The sequence below is a fragment of the Bubalus bubalis genome, chromosome 13, assembly GCF_019923935.1.
Source record: "Bubalus bubalis isolate 160015118507 breed Murrah chromosome 13, NDDB_SH_1, whole genome shotgun sequence".
NCBI classification, from domain to species: Eukaryota; Metazoa; Chordata; class Mammalia; order Artiodactyla; family Bovidae; genus Bubalus; species Bubalus bubalis.
Window position 1 is genome coordinate 4,324,972 of NC_059169.1, and position 19,379 is coordinate 4,344,350.

A 19,379-nucleotide genomic window follows, 5' to 3' on the forward strand; every position below is an offset into this window, starting at 1 on the left:
AAAGTGTCTCAGAGCCATTTATTTCTCTCTCCTTTTCCTGACACAAGAATCCTCCTTACAGATATTGGCAAGAGTTACCTAGATTCTGTTTGGATTCTGGGTTGTCCACTTATTTCTATTGTTGATTATTATCCCTGGGCTAATGCATGTGCTGAGAATTACATGGGGGGAAAATGTATGTCAGCTGCTTAGACCAGAGTGTGAGACACACTTCCTATTATTCTTGCTAGTATTGTCTGGTGTTTATCATCTCTCAGTGCACATTTAACTGCAAACCACCCACTTTTCCAGGTAGGACATAGGCAGCAAAATCTTACCTGAATAGTATTAACCCTGAAAACAGACGAATAGAAGCAAGCATCAGGGAAACACCTGAGTCACAGCCGTGGGTACGGTGGCATACTTTGTCATCGTTTTATTGAGACCTAGGAGTCGGACATGACTGAAGCAATTTAGCAGCAGCAGCAGCAGGTTCAGTTTGTTCCCTTAAAATACAGAAAAGCCTGTTTTTGTTTTTCAACATTTGTTTTCTGAAATACCTATCAACGACAGAGGGTTAGATGAGATCATAGCCCTTTCACATGTCATTAAGTTAAGCAAATACTCATCAAATATTCATGCCGATCACAGAGGCTGAAGGTCCAGGATCTGATGAGCGGTCCTAACTCCTCCTCCTCACCACGGCACAAATGTAAGCTATCTGATTTAGGCTGGGTGTTTCCGGGTTTTGGGACGGAGAGATCCTTAGTGTCTCTGATGTGAGACATGAATGTCAAGGCCCACCGCTGTCCGCCCAGGGCCCTGGGGTTCAAGCTCAAACCAGGGCATCCTCGTTGCCGGGGACTCAGCGCCACCTCGTGTCTGTGGTGGGAATAGCCGGCGTCTGCAGGGCTCTGGCCCTTTTATACAAGAAAGCATCAGCTCAGTTCAGTTCAGTACAGTCACTCAGTCGACCCCACTCTTTGTGACCTCACGGACTGCAGCACGGCAGGCCTCCCTGTCCATCACCTGTCCAAGAGTTTCCTCAAACTCATGTCCATTGAGTCAGTGATGCCATCCAACCATCTCATCCTCTGTCATCCCCTTCTCCTCCTGCCCTCAATCTTTCCCAGTATCAGGGTCTTTTCCAATGAGTTAGTTCTTCACATCAGGTGGCCAAAGTATTGGTGTTTCAGCTTCAGCATCAGTCCTTCCAATGAATATTCAGGGTTGATTTCCTTTAGGGTGGACCAGTTGGATCTCCTTGCCGTCCAAGGGTTTCTTGAGTCTTCTCCAACACCACAGTTCAAAAAAGCATCACCTTCTTACAAACAAAACAAAACATTTTTTTGTCCTTTTATATAAAAAAAAATGTCCGCATGTAAAAGAAATGGCATCACCGATGCAATGGACACAGACTTGAGCAAACTCCAGGGAGTTGGTGAGGGACAGGGAGGCCTGGCGTGCTGCAGTCCTTGGGGTCTCAAAGAGTCGGACACGACCGATCGAATGAACAGCTGCAGGGCCCAGCACCTCACACCTGCAGTAAATAACCCCAGTGGATCCACACAATTGTTTCCTTTCTTGTCTATCACTGGATTTTTAAAACTTCAGGTCCTGCTCAACTTCACAGTTTTTCACTTGAGTTGGGGCTTCCCACGTGGCCCTAGTGGTAAAGAACCTGCCTGCCAATGCAGGAGATGCAAGAGAAGTGGGTAGGATCCCTGAGTGGGGAAGATCCCTGGGAGGAGGGCAGGGCAACCCACTCCAGTAGTCTTGCCTGGAGAATCTCATGGACAGAGGAGCATGGGGGGCCGCAAAGAGTCGGACACGACTGCGGTGACTTAGCACACGCACCAACAGCCCGTCACCTGTCGCGTCCTCCGAAGGGCTCCGTAAACAGCATTTCGCTGCTGCCAAGACGTCGTCTGCAGCTGGCCTTGTGTCATAGGCTTTCTCCAAGTGCGCGTCTTCTCAGGAGCCACTCGAAGCCCCAGCATGCTTCTCCCAGGACAGCGTGTCCTCCGTTGGTCAGAACTGTTGTCATCCCACCCTATTTCTGATTCTTCTCTGTTTCAGATCGTCTACAAAGCCTGGCTGTGTTCCCAGTACTTTGAAGTTGCGCAGCTGAACTGCAGAAAGACGATCCCCTGCAAGCAATACTGTTTGGAGGTTCAGACGCGGTGTCCGTTCATATTGCCTGACAATGACGAAGTCATCTACGGGGGCCTCTCCAGTTTCATCTGTACAGGTACAGTGCTGGGCGGGGCGGGCACCCAGCCCGGGCAGTGGCCTTGCGTTGGCACCCAGGCTTTGTTTGCTTGGGGGTCTCCTGCTACCTACGAAGCCCTGAAGGCTCGGCCAGGACCTTCCCATTCCTTCCTTCACAGACCCCCTCCCCAAAGGACCCGCAACTGACTCGGAAACGCCACACGATGTCTTGTCTCTCTGTGACCACCATCATGACGTTCGTAAAAGGGTAACACGGCAACATGTCAGCCAACAGTAGATTTGTTCCAAACTTGACTTAGAGACAGTTGGGTTCCACCTGCCGTATCTTTGTATCAACCTGAGAACAGATGAGGAGATAAGGCCAGTAAAATTACATTTCTTCTTCAAACCAGCAATAAGTTGAGGTCAGAATGCCATCACTGAATATTTGGGAATCCGTCTCTTCTTTCCCCAACTGTCAGTTGCACTTCTGTTCTTTTTATTTCTTCTCAAAAGTGTGCAGAATAAATTCTGAAGTCATTTTGCTCCTAGGGCCTGTGAAATTTTCTGAAAAAAAAAGGTGCTAATAAATAAATACTTATTTACTTAGCTTAAATAAGTATAAGTATTTAAGTATATACTTGTGAAAGTTGCTCAATTGTGTCCAACTTTCAGCGACCCCATGGACTGTAGCCCACCAGGCTCCTCTGTCCATGGAATTCTCCAGGCAAGAATACTGGAGTGGGTTGCCATTTCCTCCTCCAGGGGATCTTTCCAATTCAGGGATTGAACCTGTGTCTCCTTCATTGCAGGCAGATTCTTTACCATCTGAGCCACCAGGGAAGCCCAAGTATATACTTAAATAAGTGTGTGTGTGTATGTGTGTGTGTGTGTGTGTTTGTGTGTGTGTGTATACCAAGAGTATAAAGAAACACTCATGTAAGTTACTTGTGTGTGTGTGTGTGTATACCAAGAGTATAAAGAAACACTCATGTAAGTTACTTGTGTGTGTGTGTGTGTGTGTGTGTGTGTGTGTGTGTGTTAGAATCACATACTAAGGACCAGGAGCAATTTTATCTCATATTTCCCATTGATGATGTTTTCTTCTTTCATCAAATGACTCAGACTGGGCAGAACACCAATAGCGGCCTTCAATTTCTGGATATTTATAAGCATTACACCATTCAGGCATAGAATAAGATGTAAAGGAGAAGAGGAGATTGCTTTTTAACATAAATGTTGAGTAGGCGGGTGAGGACGGTCCACTCCGCCGCCGTGATGTACCCATCAGAGCTGTTGTTCTGTTGCCTCTCAAAAAGCGCTCCGTGATGTCCTCATAACTGGATGGCTCAAGTTGCGGCACTTTCAAGTTTTGATCAGTGAGAATTTACCGGATTCTTTCTCGAGCATTTATCTGCACGCCCATCCACTAGCTGTACTGTCCTCAGTGATGAGCTTTCAAGAGACCGTCCAGCGAGGCTCTGCCCTGAGGACCTGCCTATGCATGGGAGGACGGCTATGCTGCCCAGACTTGTGGGAAAATCATCTGCATGAAGGCTAAGAGATGGGGCTCTCCTGTTTCTGCGATGCATCCTCTCTGAGCCGCTGTCTTCTCAGCAGTAAACTAGAGGCAGCAACAGCCCCCAGGCGCGTCTGGCTCGAGGATTACCGACACGGCCGGAGCATGAGGTCCGTCATGGATATGTCACCCATGGGTCTCGGACGTGGCACCCGAGGAATGTAAGGGGATTGGCCAGCTGTTTATGTGGCTCCACCCATTTGATGCTGAGATCACTTTCCATACAGCTCTTCTCTGCTGGGAGGACAGAGAACGAAAGGGAGGGAGAAACACAGAAAGATAGCAACACCTCCTTCCTTTGAATCAGAGCCAGAATTCATCAGTCACAGGCTATTCAGTTATTTGACTTCTGTATAACATTTTCAACAAATGGTCATCAAGATAAGGCCTTCATCTCTTGACTTGGGTGTCAATGAGGTGTCCATGATTTTAAGACTTCAGAGAAACTTCTGGAATTCCATGTGGAGGTGGCACTCTTGTTCATGCACACACACATAGCTTTTTCCCTGGAGAAGGTCCGCAGCTTCTCAGAGCGGACAGCAGCCTCAGACCACGGGAGTAACACCTGTCTCTGTCTCCTGCTTCCTAGTCTCTTCTCTGTCAGTTTGAATCTGAAACCTTGGTTTCAGTGTTTGTCTCTTTCCTTGCATACTTCTAAGGCCATTAGAAAGCCTAACATGGAATTTAATCTCTTTTTGCACAACGTGTGCAGAAAGTCTGTCTTATATATTTTAATTACCTTTGAGTTTTTGGAAGTCACATGTTTCATCTGCATCATCAAGGAGCACAGACAGGGAAAGAGAGAGCTGTCATTTTTCAGGTCTGGGGGAACTGTCACTGACTTTGGAAGCTTCCTGGGAGAATCTCATCACTGAATCTTTGGGAACCGGCCTCTTCTTTCCACACAGTCAGTTCAGCTTCTGTTCTTTCTCTTACTTCTCAAAAATGTGTAGAATAACATTTTGAAGGCATTTGGCCCTAAGTTCTGTAACATTTTTTGGACAAAAATGTACTAATTTTCAGATTGACCTTCTTTTCTGAGCTGCGGCCCAGGCCTCCTGGAAGAGTTCTCGGGGGGTCCGGATCACTGGCGGCCATCATTTCCCACTTTGTGTCCCGGAGGCCCCTTGAGTTCTGTTGCTTTGTTGTTGTTCAGTCACTCAGTCACGTCTGACTCTTTGCAACCCCATGGACTGCAGCACACTGGGCTTTCCTGTCCTTTGCTATCTTCTGGAGTTTGCTCAAACTCATGTCCATTGAGTCGGTGATGCCATCCAACCATCTCATCCTCTGTTGTCCCCCTCTCTTCCTGCCTTCAATCTTTCCCAGCATCAGGGTCTTTTCCAGTGAGTCGACTCTTCGCATCAGGTGGCCGAAGTATTGGAGTTTCAGCTTCAGCATCAGTCCTTCCAATGAACATTCAGCGTTGATCTCCTTTGGGATGGACTGGTTTGATCTCCTTACTTTCCAAGAGATTCTCAAGAGTCTTCTCCAGCACCACAGTTCCAAAGCATCAATTTGTCAGTGTTCAGCCTTCTTTATGGTCCAATTCTTTATTGCTGGGTCTGAACAAGATACAAATTTCTGCTGATAAGAACCACTTGGTGCCATGTCCCTACTGACCAGGGTCCCCACCAGGGCCCCCAGAATGTCTCCTTCTGGGTAGAAGGGAGCTCTCAGGGCCCACCAGGGAGACCCCACCGCAGAGCCCAGTGGCCGCTCGCATTGGTAAGGAGACTAATGAGACTTTTGCATATGAAGTCTCTCTATGTGCATACATAACACATAAAGAGACTTTGGCATGTATTTTGCGTATAAATGTGTTCCCAAACTTTGTCACACAGTCTCTTACAGATATGGAGATACAAAGAATTCACCTTTTCAGGTAAATTTGGAGTGAATGCAGAGTCATCTCACACATCTTTACCCATTTTGAATAAAGCATCTTCTGTGCTCTGGCAGAATTAGACTCAACCTAGTCGAGAAATGGGAGTCTTTTTCCTAGTTCTCCAGTCAGCTGCACATAACCTGAGACCCCCTTCCCCCCCCGACCCCGGGAGGCAGGCTCACAGGCGGGTTCCAGTTCTTCCTCAATGAAATGGGTGAATGACAACAACAAATCCCAGTTCCACTGAAAGGATTTCACCAAGTAGTCTGGTCTTCACCTTTGCCTCCAGTAATTCCTCTTCTTTAAAACGATTAATAAATGGTTTTGTTTCCATTCTATAGGCTGGAAAATAGCATCGTTTATCATCAAAAGTTAAAGGAATAGAGTTTCCTTCAGATTCAGTATAATTAATCACATGATCTTCCTACGAATATGGATCCAATACCTCCAATTTGGAAGCTTCCAGAAGGAAAGCGATTCCCTCTAAAACTCAAGCTCAAAAAAGTACCCAGTGAGCATATGACTGCAAAAGCCTCGCTGGCCAGATGCGGTCTAGGAAAGGTCAACTGTGTTTAAGCTGCTTCTCCATGGCGACGGACCAGTGGTGGGATGGTGGCTTCGGCCAGTCTTTCAGAGATGTGGGATTGCAGGGCTCTAGTGGTCCCTCTCACATGGGCTTTTACTGGATATATACTGATGCTTAGAATTTCTGTCCTCTGTCCAAAAAAAAAAGTGCATCTCAGCCCTTGGGATCAGGAAGCCAGTTACAGGGCTCAGAACAGACAAGATTCCTTTAAGTTAGTTTAAATATTTAAAATTCCTTTAATTGGGGAGTTACTTAAAATTTTGAAAAGTTACTAGATGCCATCTTTAATGAATCATTTCTTAAGAGGCACATTACTTACCCATGTCCTACATGGGAATGTCTTAAATTCCTATTCTTTGGTCATCCTTAGCAAGCTGGTAGCTTATTTAAAAAAAGCAACGAAATATCTGAGAATGTACGTCAACTGCTGAACAGTGTCTTTCACTGATGCTGTTACTGAAGGTCAAGACCAAATGCAACCACAAAGCTAGAGGAGAGAAGGGCATCCTCGGATGTTAAGTTCTGCTTCCATCTTAGGAGACGAAGGAAAGACTCTGCCTGGAGATCTCTCCTGGCTTTCCTGTTAGAGAAGAAAACTGGCATGTTGCTGAAGCAGCGTTTGAGAAATTAATCAGGGAGAAATTCTGAGGCGCTGTCAGGGTGAAGCCTGTCATTGGATGACAGGCTTTACTGAGTTAAAACTTTTCAGAGTGGGCCCTGCTCTCAAGCTGGGTTCACACGACCGCTCTACTATTTTAGAAACTGTTTCTTCATCTTCAGAGTGAGGGGGTGGAGTCGTTCATGGCTTCTGTGTTGTCAACCCATCATCCTGGTAAGCAGGTAGGGTTCCCCCCCACACACACTCCCTCGCCTTCTCCCTGAATCCCCTAGAGGAAGCCCTGGATTGCTTACCCGGGCTGGGGAACCAGCATTAACCACCCAGAAGCAGCAGCACCGCGCAGGCTGCAGGTGCTATGGTAACAAACATTATGAAAATTGCCTCTTGATTGACGGATAAAAGAGACTCGACAGGATCCGCTGCCGTATTTTTCATAGATGAATTATTGAAAAGAAAAAAAAAAGAGAAAAGTAGACATCGATCTGCTGGGGGTTACTGACAATGGAGATAAAACATATTTGAGAATTCTGTGTAAATTCTGCACTTCATTTTTTGAGCTGTGACAAGGAGGAGGTTATGCTTCTGCCGGTCGGGAAAACACAGTGGGCTGGCTGTGGGTGCGTGGTTAGGGGGACAGGTCTGATTATGATGTGATGGGTGCCGGGCGCCCCCTGGTGGCACAGACGTGCTCCTGCAGGGGCCCTAAAGCAGACAAGGGCCCGCAGGCCGGGAAATGCAATCATCAGTGGAGAGACAATGATGGAGAATACTTGCATATGCATGTCGATCACATCAGAAAGGAACTTGTTTAAAACGTGTCTCGCGTCATTCACAGGAGAGCGTTCACAACTGTGAAAAAACCTTCCCAAAATCGTGTCCTGACGTGACTGCAGAATTGATCAAAGATTTTTTAGAAAGATGACATAAGAGATTTTCTCACCAAAGGAGTATTTTAGTAGAATAATCTGCTACCCAGAGATCTCTTCATTTGGACATCTATGATATTTTTAATTTCCGTACTTTCTCCAGCATGTGAATATGTTTCATGATTTGTCTAAAACTTGTTTCTGCTTCCCCAACCCCAGACCCTGGAAGAGAGAATAATGAAATACCAGTTAGCTATGTATTGCAATTAAAAAAAAAAAAAAAAACGTTACATACGTACTTACGCCAAAAGGGAAGTGTGAAGGAAGATAGCATGATCAGGATAGTGAAAATCCCTCAGTCATGTCCGACTCTTTGAGGCTCTGGGACTATACAATCCACGGAATTCTCCAGGCCAGAATACTGGAGTGGGTAGCCTTTCCCTGCTCCAGGGGATCTTCCTGACCCAGGGATCCAACCCAGGTCTCCTGCATTGCAGGCGGATGCTTTACCAGCTGAGCCCAAGGGAAGCCTATGATTAGGCTTCTGCTGCTGCTAAGTCGCTTCAGTCATGTCCGACTCTGTGTGACCCCATAGATGGCAGCCCACCAGGCTCCTCCATCCCTGGGATTCTCCAGGCTAGAATAAGAAATATGAAAACAAGTTACTTTTAAAAACCTCGCGCAACATGTAGTACCTTCATGTGTTTGGGACACCGTCTTCCGTGAAAACCCTGCACTTTCGGACTAAATGCATATACTTAGATCTGAGCTCAGGTCCTCATACTTAAGATCGTCTTCCCCGACGTCCACCTCCGTGTGTGTTTCCGCAGCAGCTCAAGTTTGCCTTGAGCAAGGAGGCTAATGCTGGGAAAGAGCCCTGGAGTGGAAATTCGGTTGGTGGGTTCTGCCCGTGGCTAGGAATTTTGGAAAGTCGCACCCGCTGGGTTCTATTTCATCACTACTAGGGGCTGGCCGTGCTGGGCCTCCAGCACTCTCGCCCCTCCTGGTAGCCGAGGGCCGGATCAGAGTCAGACAGGTCTGCAGCCATATCACCCTGAGCGCGCGGGGTCCTGTGTGAGTCAGACGGGCAGCATGAGGGCGAAGCGCTCCGGTTGCAGACCACTTGGCCATCCTTTTGGGTGTTGGTGGAGGATGGCCTCTGGCTCTAGGTCCCCCTGGATGATGCTGGTGGGAGAGCCAGGCAGGACTGGTGATAAACTCACCTGCCTCCAGGCATGCTGGCCGTACCCTCCCAAGCCCGCACACCTCCGAGACATTCTGACATAGTCCAAGTGGTGCTTCTGCATTTTCTGTCTCTACCCCGCCTGATCCAAGAGGAGAAACAAAAGGGATTAGACCAGGGAGAGTTGAGGAGCCCATGCCTGGAGCTTTTGCATGGCCTGGGGTAGAATCAGCCCCAAAGTGAGCCCAGTCTGTATGGCAGGGAGCTCGGGGCTCACCGTCCCAGGATTTGGAGGGGTGAAGCCTGCAGCCACTTCCTGGCCTGTCCCCAGGTCACTGAGCAGAAAGCTGTCCTCTCTTTAACATGCCCTGGCGAGGACGTGTGACATCATCTCATGGTTGTGACCCCGTGGACTGCAGCCCGCCAGGCTCCTCTGTCCATAGGATTCTCCAGGCAAGAATCCTGGAGTGGGCTGCCATTCCCTTCTCAGAGGATCTTCCCAACCCAGGGATCGAACCCAAGTCTCCTGCACTGCAGGCGGATTCTTTACCAACTGAGCCACCAGTGAAGCCCAAGTTAACCTGCGGCCACACTGAAATTTGCTGGCCTGGGCAGGAGCATCGTGTCCTCTCTGAGCTCCCAAGGATGGATGGCAGTATTTCTCTGAAGCCACAGGGATTGATTGCTGCCCTGGAAGCACCAGAGCAGGGCACCCTGGGCAGTCAGGCGGTGGGTCTGCCCTCAGGTGGACATTGAATCAAAACCTTTAGAGAGCTTCCCGAGAGCGAGGGGGAAGGTGAAATACACACCCTTCTACAGGTTCCCCAGAAACCTGCTTGACTGAGGAGACACAGAGGTGTCGATGGCTGACATGTAGCAGTCAGAGCAGCAAGACGAGGAAAGACTTTAAATCTGGAAATTAAAGTTTATCTGGAAGGATGAAAGTGTCAGTCACTCAGTCACGTCTGACTCTTTGCGACCCCAGGGACTGCAGCCCTCCAGGCTCCTCTGTCCATGGGATTCTCCAGGCAAGCATACTGGAGTGGGCTGCTGTTTCCTCCTCCAGGAGATCTTCCCGACCCAATGAGTCTCCCGCATTGCAGGTGGATTCTTTACTGGCTGCGCCACCAGGGAAGCCCTATAGCTTTGGGCAAAGAGGGATCTCCCCGAACAGGTGAGACCTTTTCCAGTGAAGGTGTTTAGTAGCTGTGTCTGCAGTTAAACATCCCTGCAGTCAAGCCTCTGTGAAACATTTGTCTCCCTCCACCTACTAGCTGTCCTGGGTACCAAACTGCCCTGGACATTCCAGTGATCTCCCATGACTCGGTCAATCTTAGAGCATGCCTGAGTCACAGACGTCATGTAGTCTGATGCCGCTTTTGTACTGGATTAAGCAGAGCTGCCCCCTCCCAACTTGTTACTGCAGAAGCTAGGATAGTCCCACGTTTCCTGGCTGTTAGTCCAGTGTTTGCATCACTAGTGAAACAGGAAGTGACCAGTCGATCGGTCTGTCCGGAAATGAGCCTGGAAGCAAAGGTCTGCTTTCTGGCCTCCAGCAGGACAGGGTCCCTCTGTAGGGAGAGAGAGGAGGGACGCACAGCTTGTGGTGTGTATGGTGCCGTCTCCAGCAGTTCAGCACACACCTCCTGCATTCACAACACCACGTACCTTAAAAATGACCATCACATGTACTTTCTGCCTAGACCATCCTCTCTGCTTAAAGAAAAAGGAACGTCTGGCACTGTCCTCTGGAGGAGTCTGTGCTTAGAAGGCTAGTTTTTTTTCAGTCTGACTAGTTAGCAAACATTTTAGACTGCACACATACAGACCTACAGATATATTACTATGAAGGGTAAAGACAAGGACTCAAGGTGTCACCAACTCAATGGACATGAGTTTGAGCAAACTCCAGGAGAGAGTGAAGGTCAGGGAAGCCTGGCATGCTGCAGTCGATGGGGTCGCAAAGAGTCGGACATGACTTAGTGACTGAACAACAAAGGCCCTTAAAATGTTTACCTAAATAATTGTGACTCTACACGAGTGTCTGCTTTGTGCTCAGTCTGTTTGAGTCCTGTGAGGAAATGATGCATTTGGTGCATTTTAAAATGTAAACGTAATCAATTCTTCTCAATTTTGAAATCTTGTCTCTTTGGTGGCCTGGCTTGACATTACCAGATGAGATAGCCATTTAGTTATAATTGTTAATGTATCAGATCATCGTGGTGTTTACTCTCGTGTTTAATGTGAAGTTTTCTTCAAATTAGTAAAAGTTTAGGAGGTCAGTTCTTTTACACATGATGCAGTTACTGTTCAAAATCATTTTTAAAATTTTCTTCTGGGGCATGAATAATTATCATATTCTGCAGCATTCTCTTCATGCTTTGGGAGACTTATGTGAACATGTCTGTTGTTCATCGCTTCCCTGGTAGCTCAGCTGGTAAAGAATCTGCCCATCATGCAGGAGACACAAGTTGGATTCCTGGGTTGGGAAGATCCCTGGAGAAGGAATAGGCTACCCACGCCAGTATTCTTGAGCTTGCCTGGTGGCTCAGTCGGTAAAGAATCCGCCTGCAATGCAGGAGACCTGGCTTCGATCCCTGGGTGGGAAAGATCCCCTGGAGGAGGGCATGGCAACCCTCTCCAGTATTCGTGCCTGGAGAATCCCATGGACAGAGGAGCAGGGTGGGCTACAGTCCATGGGGTTGCAAAGAGTTGGACACGAGTGAGCGACTAAGCACAACACAGCACGTGTTGTTTATGGCTGTATCCCAGTGCCCCCAAAGGCGTTTGACACAGTTTGTGCTCAGTGAACAAATAGTGAATGAATTAATTAATGGGGGGGCATCTGTGACAGCCCCTGCTGTGAGCACAGATAGTCCGTTCAAGGAGGGAGCAGCCCCAGGACAGCCGAGGGTGTGGGTGTCCTGTGCAGGGCCACCAGGCTCCTCCCATCTGCGTCTGTCGCTGGTGATATTACCGCGACTGCAGGAAGGGGGCTGAGAAGCAGGTGCGCTTCAACAAAGCATCCCTCCATTGGAGTCAGAAAAGAACATCAGCATTTCCCCAAAAAGCCATTCTGTCCCTCACGGTGACCCTCCTGTAACAGGCAAAGTGAAGACTCAGGTCCAGTGTCATTCAGACGAATCACACACGTTGCTCACTCACCTGGGAGACGAGGACTCTATGCCTGATCGACAGTGTGACAGCTCCCTGGTGGAATTTACATTTTAAATGCCCCCCAAACTGAGCGTCAAGGTTACATTGCCTGCTGTCCCTCAATTCAAGTCTCAACCCCCTTCCCCTAGTTTCTCAGAATGGACTTTATATGAAAATAGGGTCTTTATGGAGGCGATCAGGTGGCTGGTGGCTCAGACAGTAGAGAAAGTACCGGCAGTGAAGACCCGGGTTTGATCTGTGGGTTGGGACGATCCCCCGGGGAGGGCATGGCAACCCACTCCAGTATTCTTGCCTGGACAATCCCGTGGATAGAGGAGCCATCAGACATGACTGAGTGACTAACACACACACACACACACACACACACACACACACACACACACGGAGGTAATCAGGTTAAAACGAGGTCATCAAAATGGGCCCTAACTCAGTGCTGACCAGCAGGCATGTTAACTTGCTTGGACTGCCATAACGAGATGCCACAGATGGGGGTTTAACCAACAGAAGGTGTCATCCCTCAGTCCCAGAGGCCAGGCGTCCAGGTCAAGGTGCTGGCAGGCTCCGTTTCTCCAGAGGCCTCTCTCCCCGGGCCTTCACACGCTCTTTCCATGTGTGTGCGCCCAGGGCTTCCTGCGTGTCCAAGCTTCCTCTTTTCATAGGAGCTACCCTGGACTCGGGCCCACTCCAAAGAGCTCCTTCTAGTCGAATCATCACTTACAAGGGCCTCTCTAAATACGGTCACATTCGGAGGAGCTGAAATTTAGGGCTCTAACACCTCAACTCATCTCATAGCAGCATCCTTGTCCAACGGGGCCCTTCGGACCCGCAGCATACGTGGAGGGAACACGGTGTGGATGGATGCAGGGAAAACCACCACCTGCACCCCAGCCTGCCCCCGGTCTCGACCACCCGCCTCCAAAGCCGTGAGGGCGTCAAGTCCTAACATGTAAGCCGCCCAGTGCCTTGTCCCGGTGGCTCTGCACGACGCCTGGCGGTCTGGGACTAGAACAAACACATTCAGCATTGTCTGTTCAAGAACAGAATAAGGCCTCACCCTTCCATGGAGACAGATTCTGTGCACTTCAGAAGTTCTGGGGGATTAGAGGAGAAGAAGCAATAAAAAGGAATTATAAAGGCAAGGAGAGAACTCAGCCAAGAGGATTTGGAGGCTAATAATTATGCAGAGAGAGTAATGACGAGGAAGAAAGAGTATTAACCAATATGGCTCGGTTTTAATTATATGAGAAAATTATTTTCATCGATTTCATGAGTCTCCCTTTGAAGGAATTTAAAACCACCACGTGCAGTTTGTGGAGCTGTTGTGTATGCCGTGTCCACGGTTTTCAAGGCTTCCTAATCAGAAGATGTTACACCTGAATCTGCAAACCTTTCATCTCAGGAAACTACAGTTAGTGACTTTTCAGTTTAGAAAATCAAATCGCTCTACTTTCTGCTCAACACTGCTGCCGACCTCAAACTGCTCTAAAAAAGAAATCCTGATGAAAAAGAGGCAACATCTAGGTAGATAAACGTTCTATCTCTAGATAAACTGCCTTCCTTTTGGAAATGTGTGTGTTCTTGTCATTTCCAGCCCACTCTTGTGGTGTAGGGAGGAAATGCGGGCACATTTTTTATATAACAGTTTTGTGAGATTTGTGCACAGCTTTCAAACTCCCAGTCTCAACCCTTACAAAAAGAATGGCTTGTATCGCTGTTCTTTTCTGTTATTCTTTCCTCAAAGATGGAATACTTAAAACACGTGGAGCATCAGGAAAAGCATGAAATGTATTGAAAATCATGAGCCCATCAGTGAGCACAAAAGAGCCAATCGTGAGCGTATAATTAGGGGAACTCCGTATGTGGAGTCCGATGGAGGTTTAGAGCTGGAAGGACATGAGCTGTCGACGAGCTCTTGAGGGCAGGTTTCGTGCTGGCTGTATGGACGCTTGGGTCTGGACTGTAAGGAGGACTGAGGTCCTGACTGTTCATGGATCCAGGAGTCACCTAGAAAGGTCTGAGCAGTGAGGAAGCAGGCAGGGGCTTCTCTCAGCCTGTGTATCCAACATGACCGCAGAAAAGACCACCGAAGAACAGAGGAAGCAAGTCTTCTCCCAGGTTCCCCCTAAAGCTTTCCGAACGAGCGCAGGCATCTGGCTCCCTGGGCAGCATGGGTTTCCTTCCCGCTCAACAGAACTTCACTTTTTATCCGGAGTGGCCAGCCTTCCCTCAGCCGTGACCTTCTCCTTACATGCGTGGTCCTTTTTTCCTCTTTTATATCTCCTCTTAATATCTGTCTAATTCTTAATCGGATACATAACCCTTTCTTCCTTCCTCCCCTCCCTTCTTCCCTTTCTGTCTGCCAGGACTTATGCATATTTTCCTTTTCCTGCATCTCTGTTTTCTTGCAGAAAAAAGAGGCCCAAGGAGTCTGCTTTTTAGCTCATGAGGTTATGCTGTATTGCCTCTGAGTGATACATACTTCAAAAACTCATTTTTATTGTTCTTCATATCTTCTCAGCTTATTACTTTCCCAGTTTACTATATATATATATATGTATACTTCTATATATTTGTATATGTATACTTATATATATATATATAATTACATATTTTATATTATATATACTTCTCTATGGGCTTCCCAGGTGGCAGTAGTGGTGAAGAACCCGCCTTCCAATGCAGGAGACAGAGGGTCACAGGTTCAGTCCCTGGGTTGGGAAGATCGCCTGGAAGAGGAAATGGCAAACCCGCTCCAGTGTTCTTGCCTGGAGAATCCCAAGGACAGAGGAGCCTGGCAGGCTGCAGTTTATGGGGTCACAAACAGTTGGAATACTACTGAGTGCGCACACACACACACACACACCTTTCTATATGCATTTTTAAATGTGACCAACAGACACCGGAACGCACGCGTTTGTTGTTCTCAAAGAACAGCTACTCTGTGTCTCTCACAGAAGATCCATAACTGAGTGTTAGATCCTGTTGTCCCCCCACCCACACCCCAAAAAAGACTAATGCTCAGGGGTTTTATCTCTGTCACTTCACACTTCTTGACTAATTAGCGATCATTGTCAGATACCAAACCTCAGGGAGCAACAGCTGGGAAGCATGACAGAGAGATAACCCAAGTGCCACTGGATGAAATCAACCAAACCATGCTGCTTTACCTGACCCTGTAACTGAGAGAATAAACAACTAATACACCTGATACCTTTGGACAGCAAGAGGGCAAACCAGTCAGTCCTAAAGAAAATCAACCCTGAATATTTATTGGAAGGACTGATGCTGAAGCTCCAGTACTTTGGCCACCTGATGCAAAGAGCCGACTCATTGGAAAAGCCCCTGATGCTGGGAAAGATTGAGGGCAGGAGGAGAAGAGGTCGACAGAGGATGAGATGGTTGGATGGCATCGCTGACTCGATGGACATGAGTTTGAGCAAACTCAAGGAGGTAGTGAAGGACAGGGAAGCCTGGCATGCTGCAATCCTTGGGGCTGCAAAGAGTCAGACATGACGTACAGACTCAACAACAACAACATACCTGATACCATCCTTAGTCAAATGACATGTCAGAATCTGTCTGTGGAAAATATGTGTGACTCTAAGATATGACTTTATTTTTTTATTTTTTTTTATTTTATTTTATTTTTAAACTTTACATAACTGTATTAGTTTTGCCAAATATCAAAATGAATCCGCCACAGGTATACATGTGTTCCCCATCCTGAACCCTCCTCCCTCCTCCCTCCCCATTCCATCCCTCTGGGTCGTCCCAGTGCACCAGCCCCAAGCATCCAGTATCATGCATCGAACCTGGACTAAGATATGACTTTATTTTTTATGGAAGTCTGCCTTCTAATGAGCCATATCCTCTTTAAATGGACCTATAGCTCATTCCCCAAACACCCACCTTCCTGCCATCAGTCTCATTCTTCCCAATATTTTTATAATTCCTTTTTTAAAAAATTGCTGTCTTATATACTTTATTTTTACTTGACTGCTCTGCTTCGAATGTCAAAACTATTGGAAGTCAATTCAGTTCACACCTGACAAATAAAGATAATCATTCTAGTTAAATTCTCTTGTTAAATTTAATATTGACTCTCACATGTTGAAACTAATTTTCTTACTTCATCCACTAAGAATTCTAGAATGTTAGCTTTTCATTAGACTCTTAGTATGACAAACTAAGTTTTGGCATTTGTTTTGAGTAAAAACATTTTGATGAAAATCAAAACTATTTTTGTTCACATTTAATGCTTCAAAAACTGGTGATCACATTAAGAAAATAATTTCCCCCTACCTCATTGAAAAGAAAGCACATATTTGAAGTCAGAGTCTATTTACGAGGTGTTTTGATGTCTTGAAGCCATCAACGTGTGTGTGTGTGTGTGTGTGTTGTGTTTGTGTGTGTAGGCAGGACAGCACACACACGTTGGGATGGTTTGAACATGTTCTGTGATTATACAGAAAGTCTGTTTTTCTTTTTTGGAAAGAAAAGCAGAAAATGCTGTTGGTACTCTAAATACATTCGTGGATGGATCAAAGCATTAGCAAAACTGTCTCTTCAATTACCAGTCACTGTTTGAGATTCCACAGCCGTTGGCTTTTTTTTTTTTTTTTAATGTAGTTTCCTGTTTTTATGGCTATTTCCTTTGCAGAGTCACAGTTACTAAGGATTTCCAAATTAAAAAAGACTGAGTAATCTACCAAAACATGATGCTGATTTACAGTATGTGAGCTCCACCGTGTCACTTCACAGGGGAAAAATAGCAAAAATAAGTAGAAATGGAACATAATGGGTAATTTCCTTAACCAGGACCATGCAGTTTTCTTCCTGGGTATCAACGCTGCCCTTAGTTGTTCAGTCATGTCCGAATCTTTGCGACCCCATGGACTGTAGCCTACCAGGCTCCTCTGTCCCTGGAATTCTCCAGGCAAGAATACTGGAGTGGGTTGCCATTTCCTTCTCCAGGGGATCAAACATCTAGGAGAGATCCACTTTTTTCATCTCCTCCTAGACTCACGTGACACAAGTAAACGAGTTTCTCTGAATTCTGGAAGTGCACTTCATGAAATCCCATACACAGCCTTCCCATCTGTAAGGGCAACCCAAGCAGAAAAATGAAGGCACCTTGAAACCGTAGCTAGATCATGGGGGTGGAAGAGGAGTCAAGATTAAAAGACTAAGAATTATAAGAATAAGTCCAGATTCTATTCCTTCCCTCGAGTGACTTTGAGCAGCCACATTTGGTTCAAGTCCCTGGTGCTGGCGGTGGTGGTTTAGTTGCTCTGTCTGACTCTCATGACTTCATGGACTGTAGTCCATACCAAGCTCCTCTGTTCATGGAACTCTCCAGGCAAGAATACAGGAGTGGGTTGCCATTTCCCCCTCCAGGGGATCTTCCCGAGCCAGTACTTGAACCTGTGTCTCCTGCATCACAATTGGATTCTTTACCAACTGAGCCACCAGGGAAGCCCCTGGTACTTGGAACAGGAGGAAGAACACAGGTCTTTCTGTCCCACCAGCAGCCCCTGGCTCTGATGGTTTGCACAGTTGAAGACAGCTGCAGTCTAGGGTGTGGGCTCCTCCTCCAGGACCCCCATGGCTCTCCTTCACCCCTTCCTGTGAAGTCTGCATCAAGGCCACCCTAAAAGGAATCATCAAGGATGCAGTGGAAAATTAAATGATGTATTTGGTGAGCAAATATGTTCTTCATCCAATGCATTTTTCCTCTTTATTTACTTAGAATAAATTTTTCATAACTAAAAATATCACTGTAACCATTTTAGGGCAATAACAATGTAACGTGATATTTATCAGCTTTATGTTACTTCTGTTGAGGCTGCAGAAGACAGTCTTTGTTCTTTTAGTAAAATCCTAGAAAAATTTAGGACCCTTTGTTGAGGAAGTTCTTTGCTGAGCTTTAAGACATTCCTAATTTATCCCTAAATTTAGCTTATGATCTTATGATCTTAGGAAATGAATGAATTCTTTGTAGGACTTCTCTGCCATTTTAGTGTGGGCCTTTGATCTCCATTCGGTACAATTTTCAGTTTTGAGAGCAATCTGTCTTCTGTCTAGCATGCACTTAGCTATTCTCTCTGAATGACCTTTACACAGGCAGGCACTTGTGTGGCCAGTTCTTCAGACTCTATATCCCTTTGCTTCCTGATTCCTGATATGTGTCCTGATGTTTTACTATTGGGTTATCAGCTCAGTTCAGTTCAGTCGCTCAGTCGTATCTGACTTTTTGTGACCCCATGGATTGCAGCACGCCAGGCCTCCCTGTCCATCACCAACTCCTGGAGCCTACTTAAATTCACATCCATCACGTCAGTGATGCCACCCAACCATCTCATCCTCTGTTGTCCCCTTCTCCTCTTGCCTTCAATCTTTCCCAGCATCAAGGTCTTTTCCAATGAGACAGTTCTTCTCATCAGGTGGCAAAAGTATTGGAGTTTCAGCTTCAGCCTTTCCAATGAATATTCAGGACTGATTTCCTTTAGGACAGATTGGTTGGATCTCCTTGAAGTCCAAGGGACTCTCAAGAGTCTTCTCCAACACCACAGTTCAAAAGCATCAAGTCTTCGGTGCTCAGTTTTCTTTATAATCCAACTCTCACTAGATGGACCTTTGTTGGTTATATACATGTGCTAATATATTCAATCCACTGAAATGATCTCTTACAGCTGAAGGGTGTTAATGCATGATCCTTTGGTTTCTCTCCTTCATTAAACAAATACTTACTGTTCTCCAGGAGATAAGTGGATTGCTAGCTGTTCATAGTAAAGATGGAGTAGTTAGAGCTAAAAGTGATATTAGCCTTAAAACTTATCATATGGGTCTGACACATTTGCCACTACTCCTTTCAAAAATAAAACTAATCAATTTCAAATATATACTTTAATTGGGGGCTTACCTGATGGCTCAGCAGTAAAGAATCCACCTGCCAATGCAGGAGACGTGGGTTCAGTCTCTGAGTCAGGAAGATCCCCTAGAGAAGGGAATGGCAACCCACTCCAGTATTCTTGCCTGGAGAATCCCATGGACAGAGGAGCCTGGTGGGCTACAGTCCATGGGGTCCTAAAGAGTTGGACATGACTGAACAACTAAACAACAACAACAGCATACTTTAATTACTTACGATTGGCCCTTGCCTTGAAAAGATACAGTAAAGATTATAAATATATAAATATATATATATATATATATATAAATAAGACTCCTAAGTCTTATTCAGAAAATGAAGATCATGGCATCTGGTTCCATCACTTCGTGGGAAATAGAT

General features: G+C 46.5%; 1 protein-coding gene across 3 annotated transcripts in view; it reads left to right on the top strand.

Annotated features, from left to right (window-relative positions):
• Positions 1-19,379, top strand: part of NALF1 (NALCN channel auxiliary factor 1) — a 615,281-nt gene that overhangs the window by 583,534 nt on the left and 12,368 nt on the right. For 2 of the 3 annotated variants that reach the window (XM_025262596.3, XM_025262594.3), the window contains exon 2: positions 2,059-2,230. In XM_025262596.3, the coding sequence (XP_025118381.2) occupies positions 2,059-2,230 (172 nt within the window). Of the gene's footprint in view, positions 1-2,058; positions 2,231-2,369; positions 2,770-19,379 lie in introns of those variants that run through there. The other variant, XM_025262595.3, reaches the window with a different exon arrangement.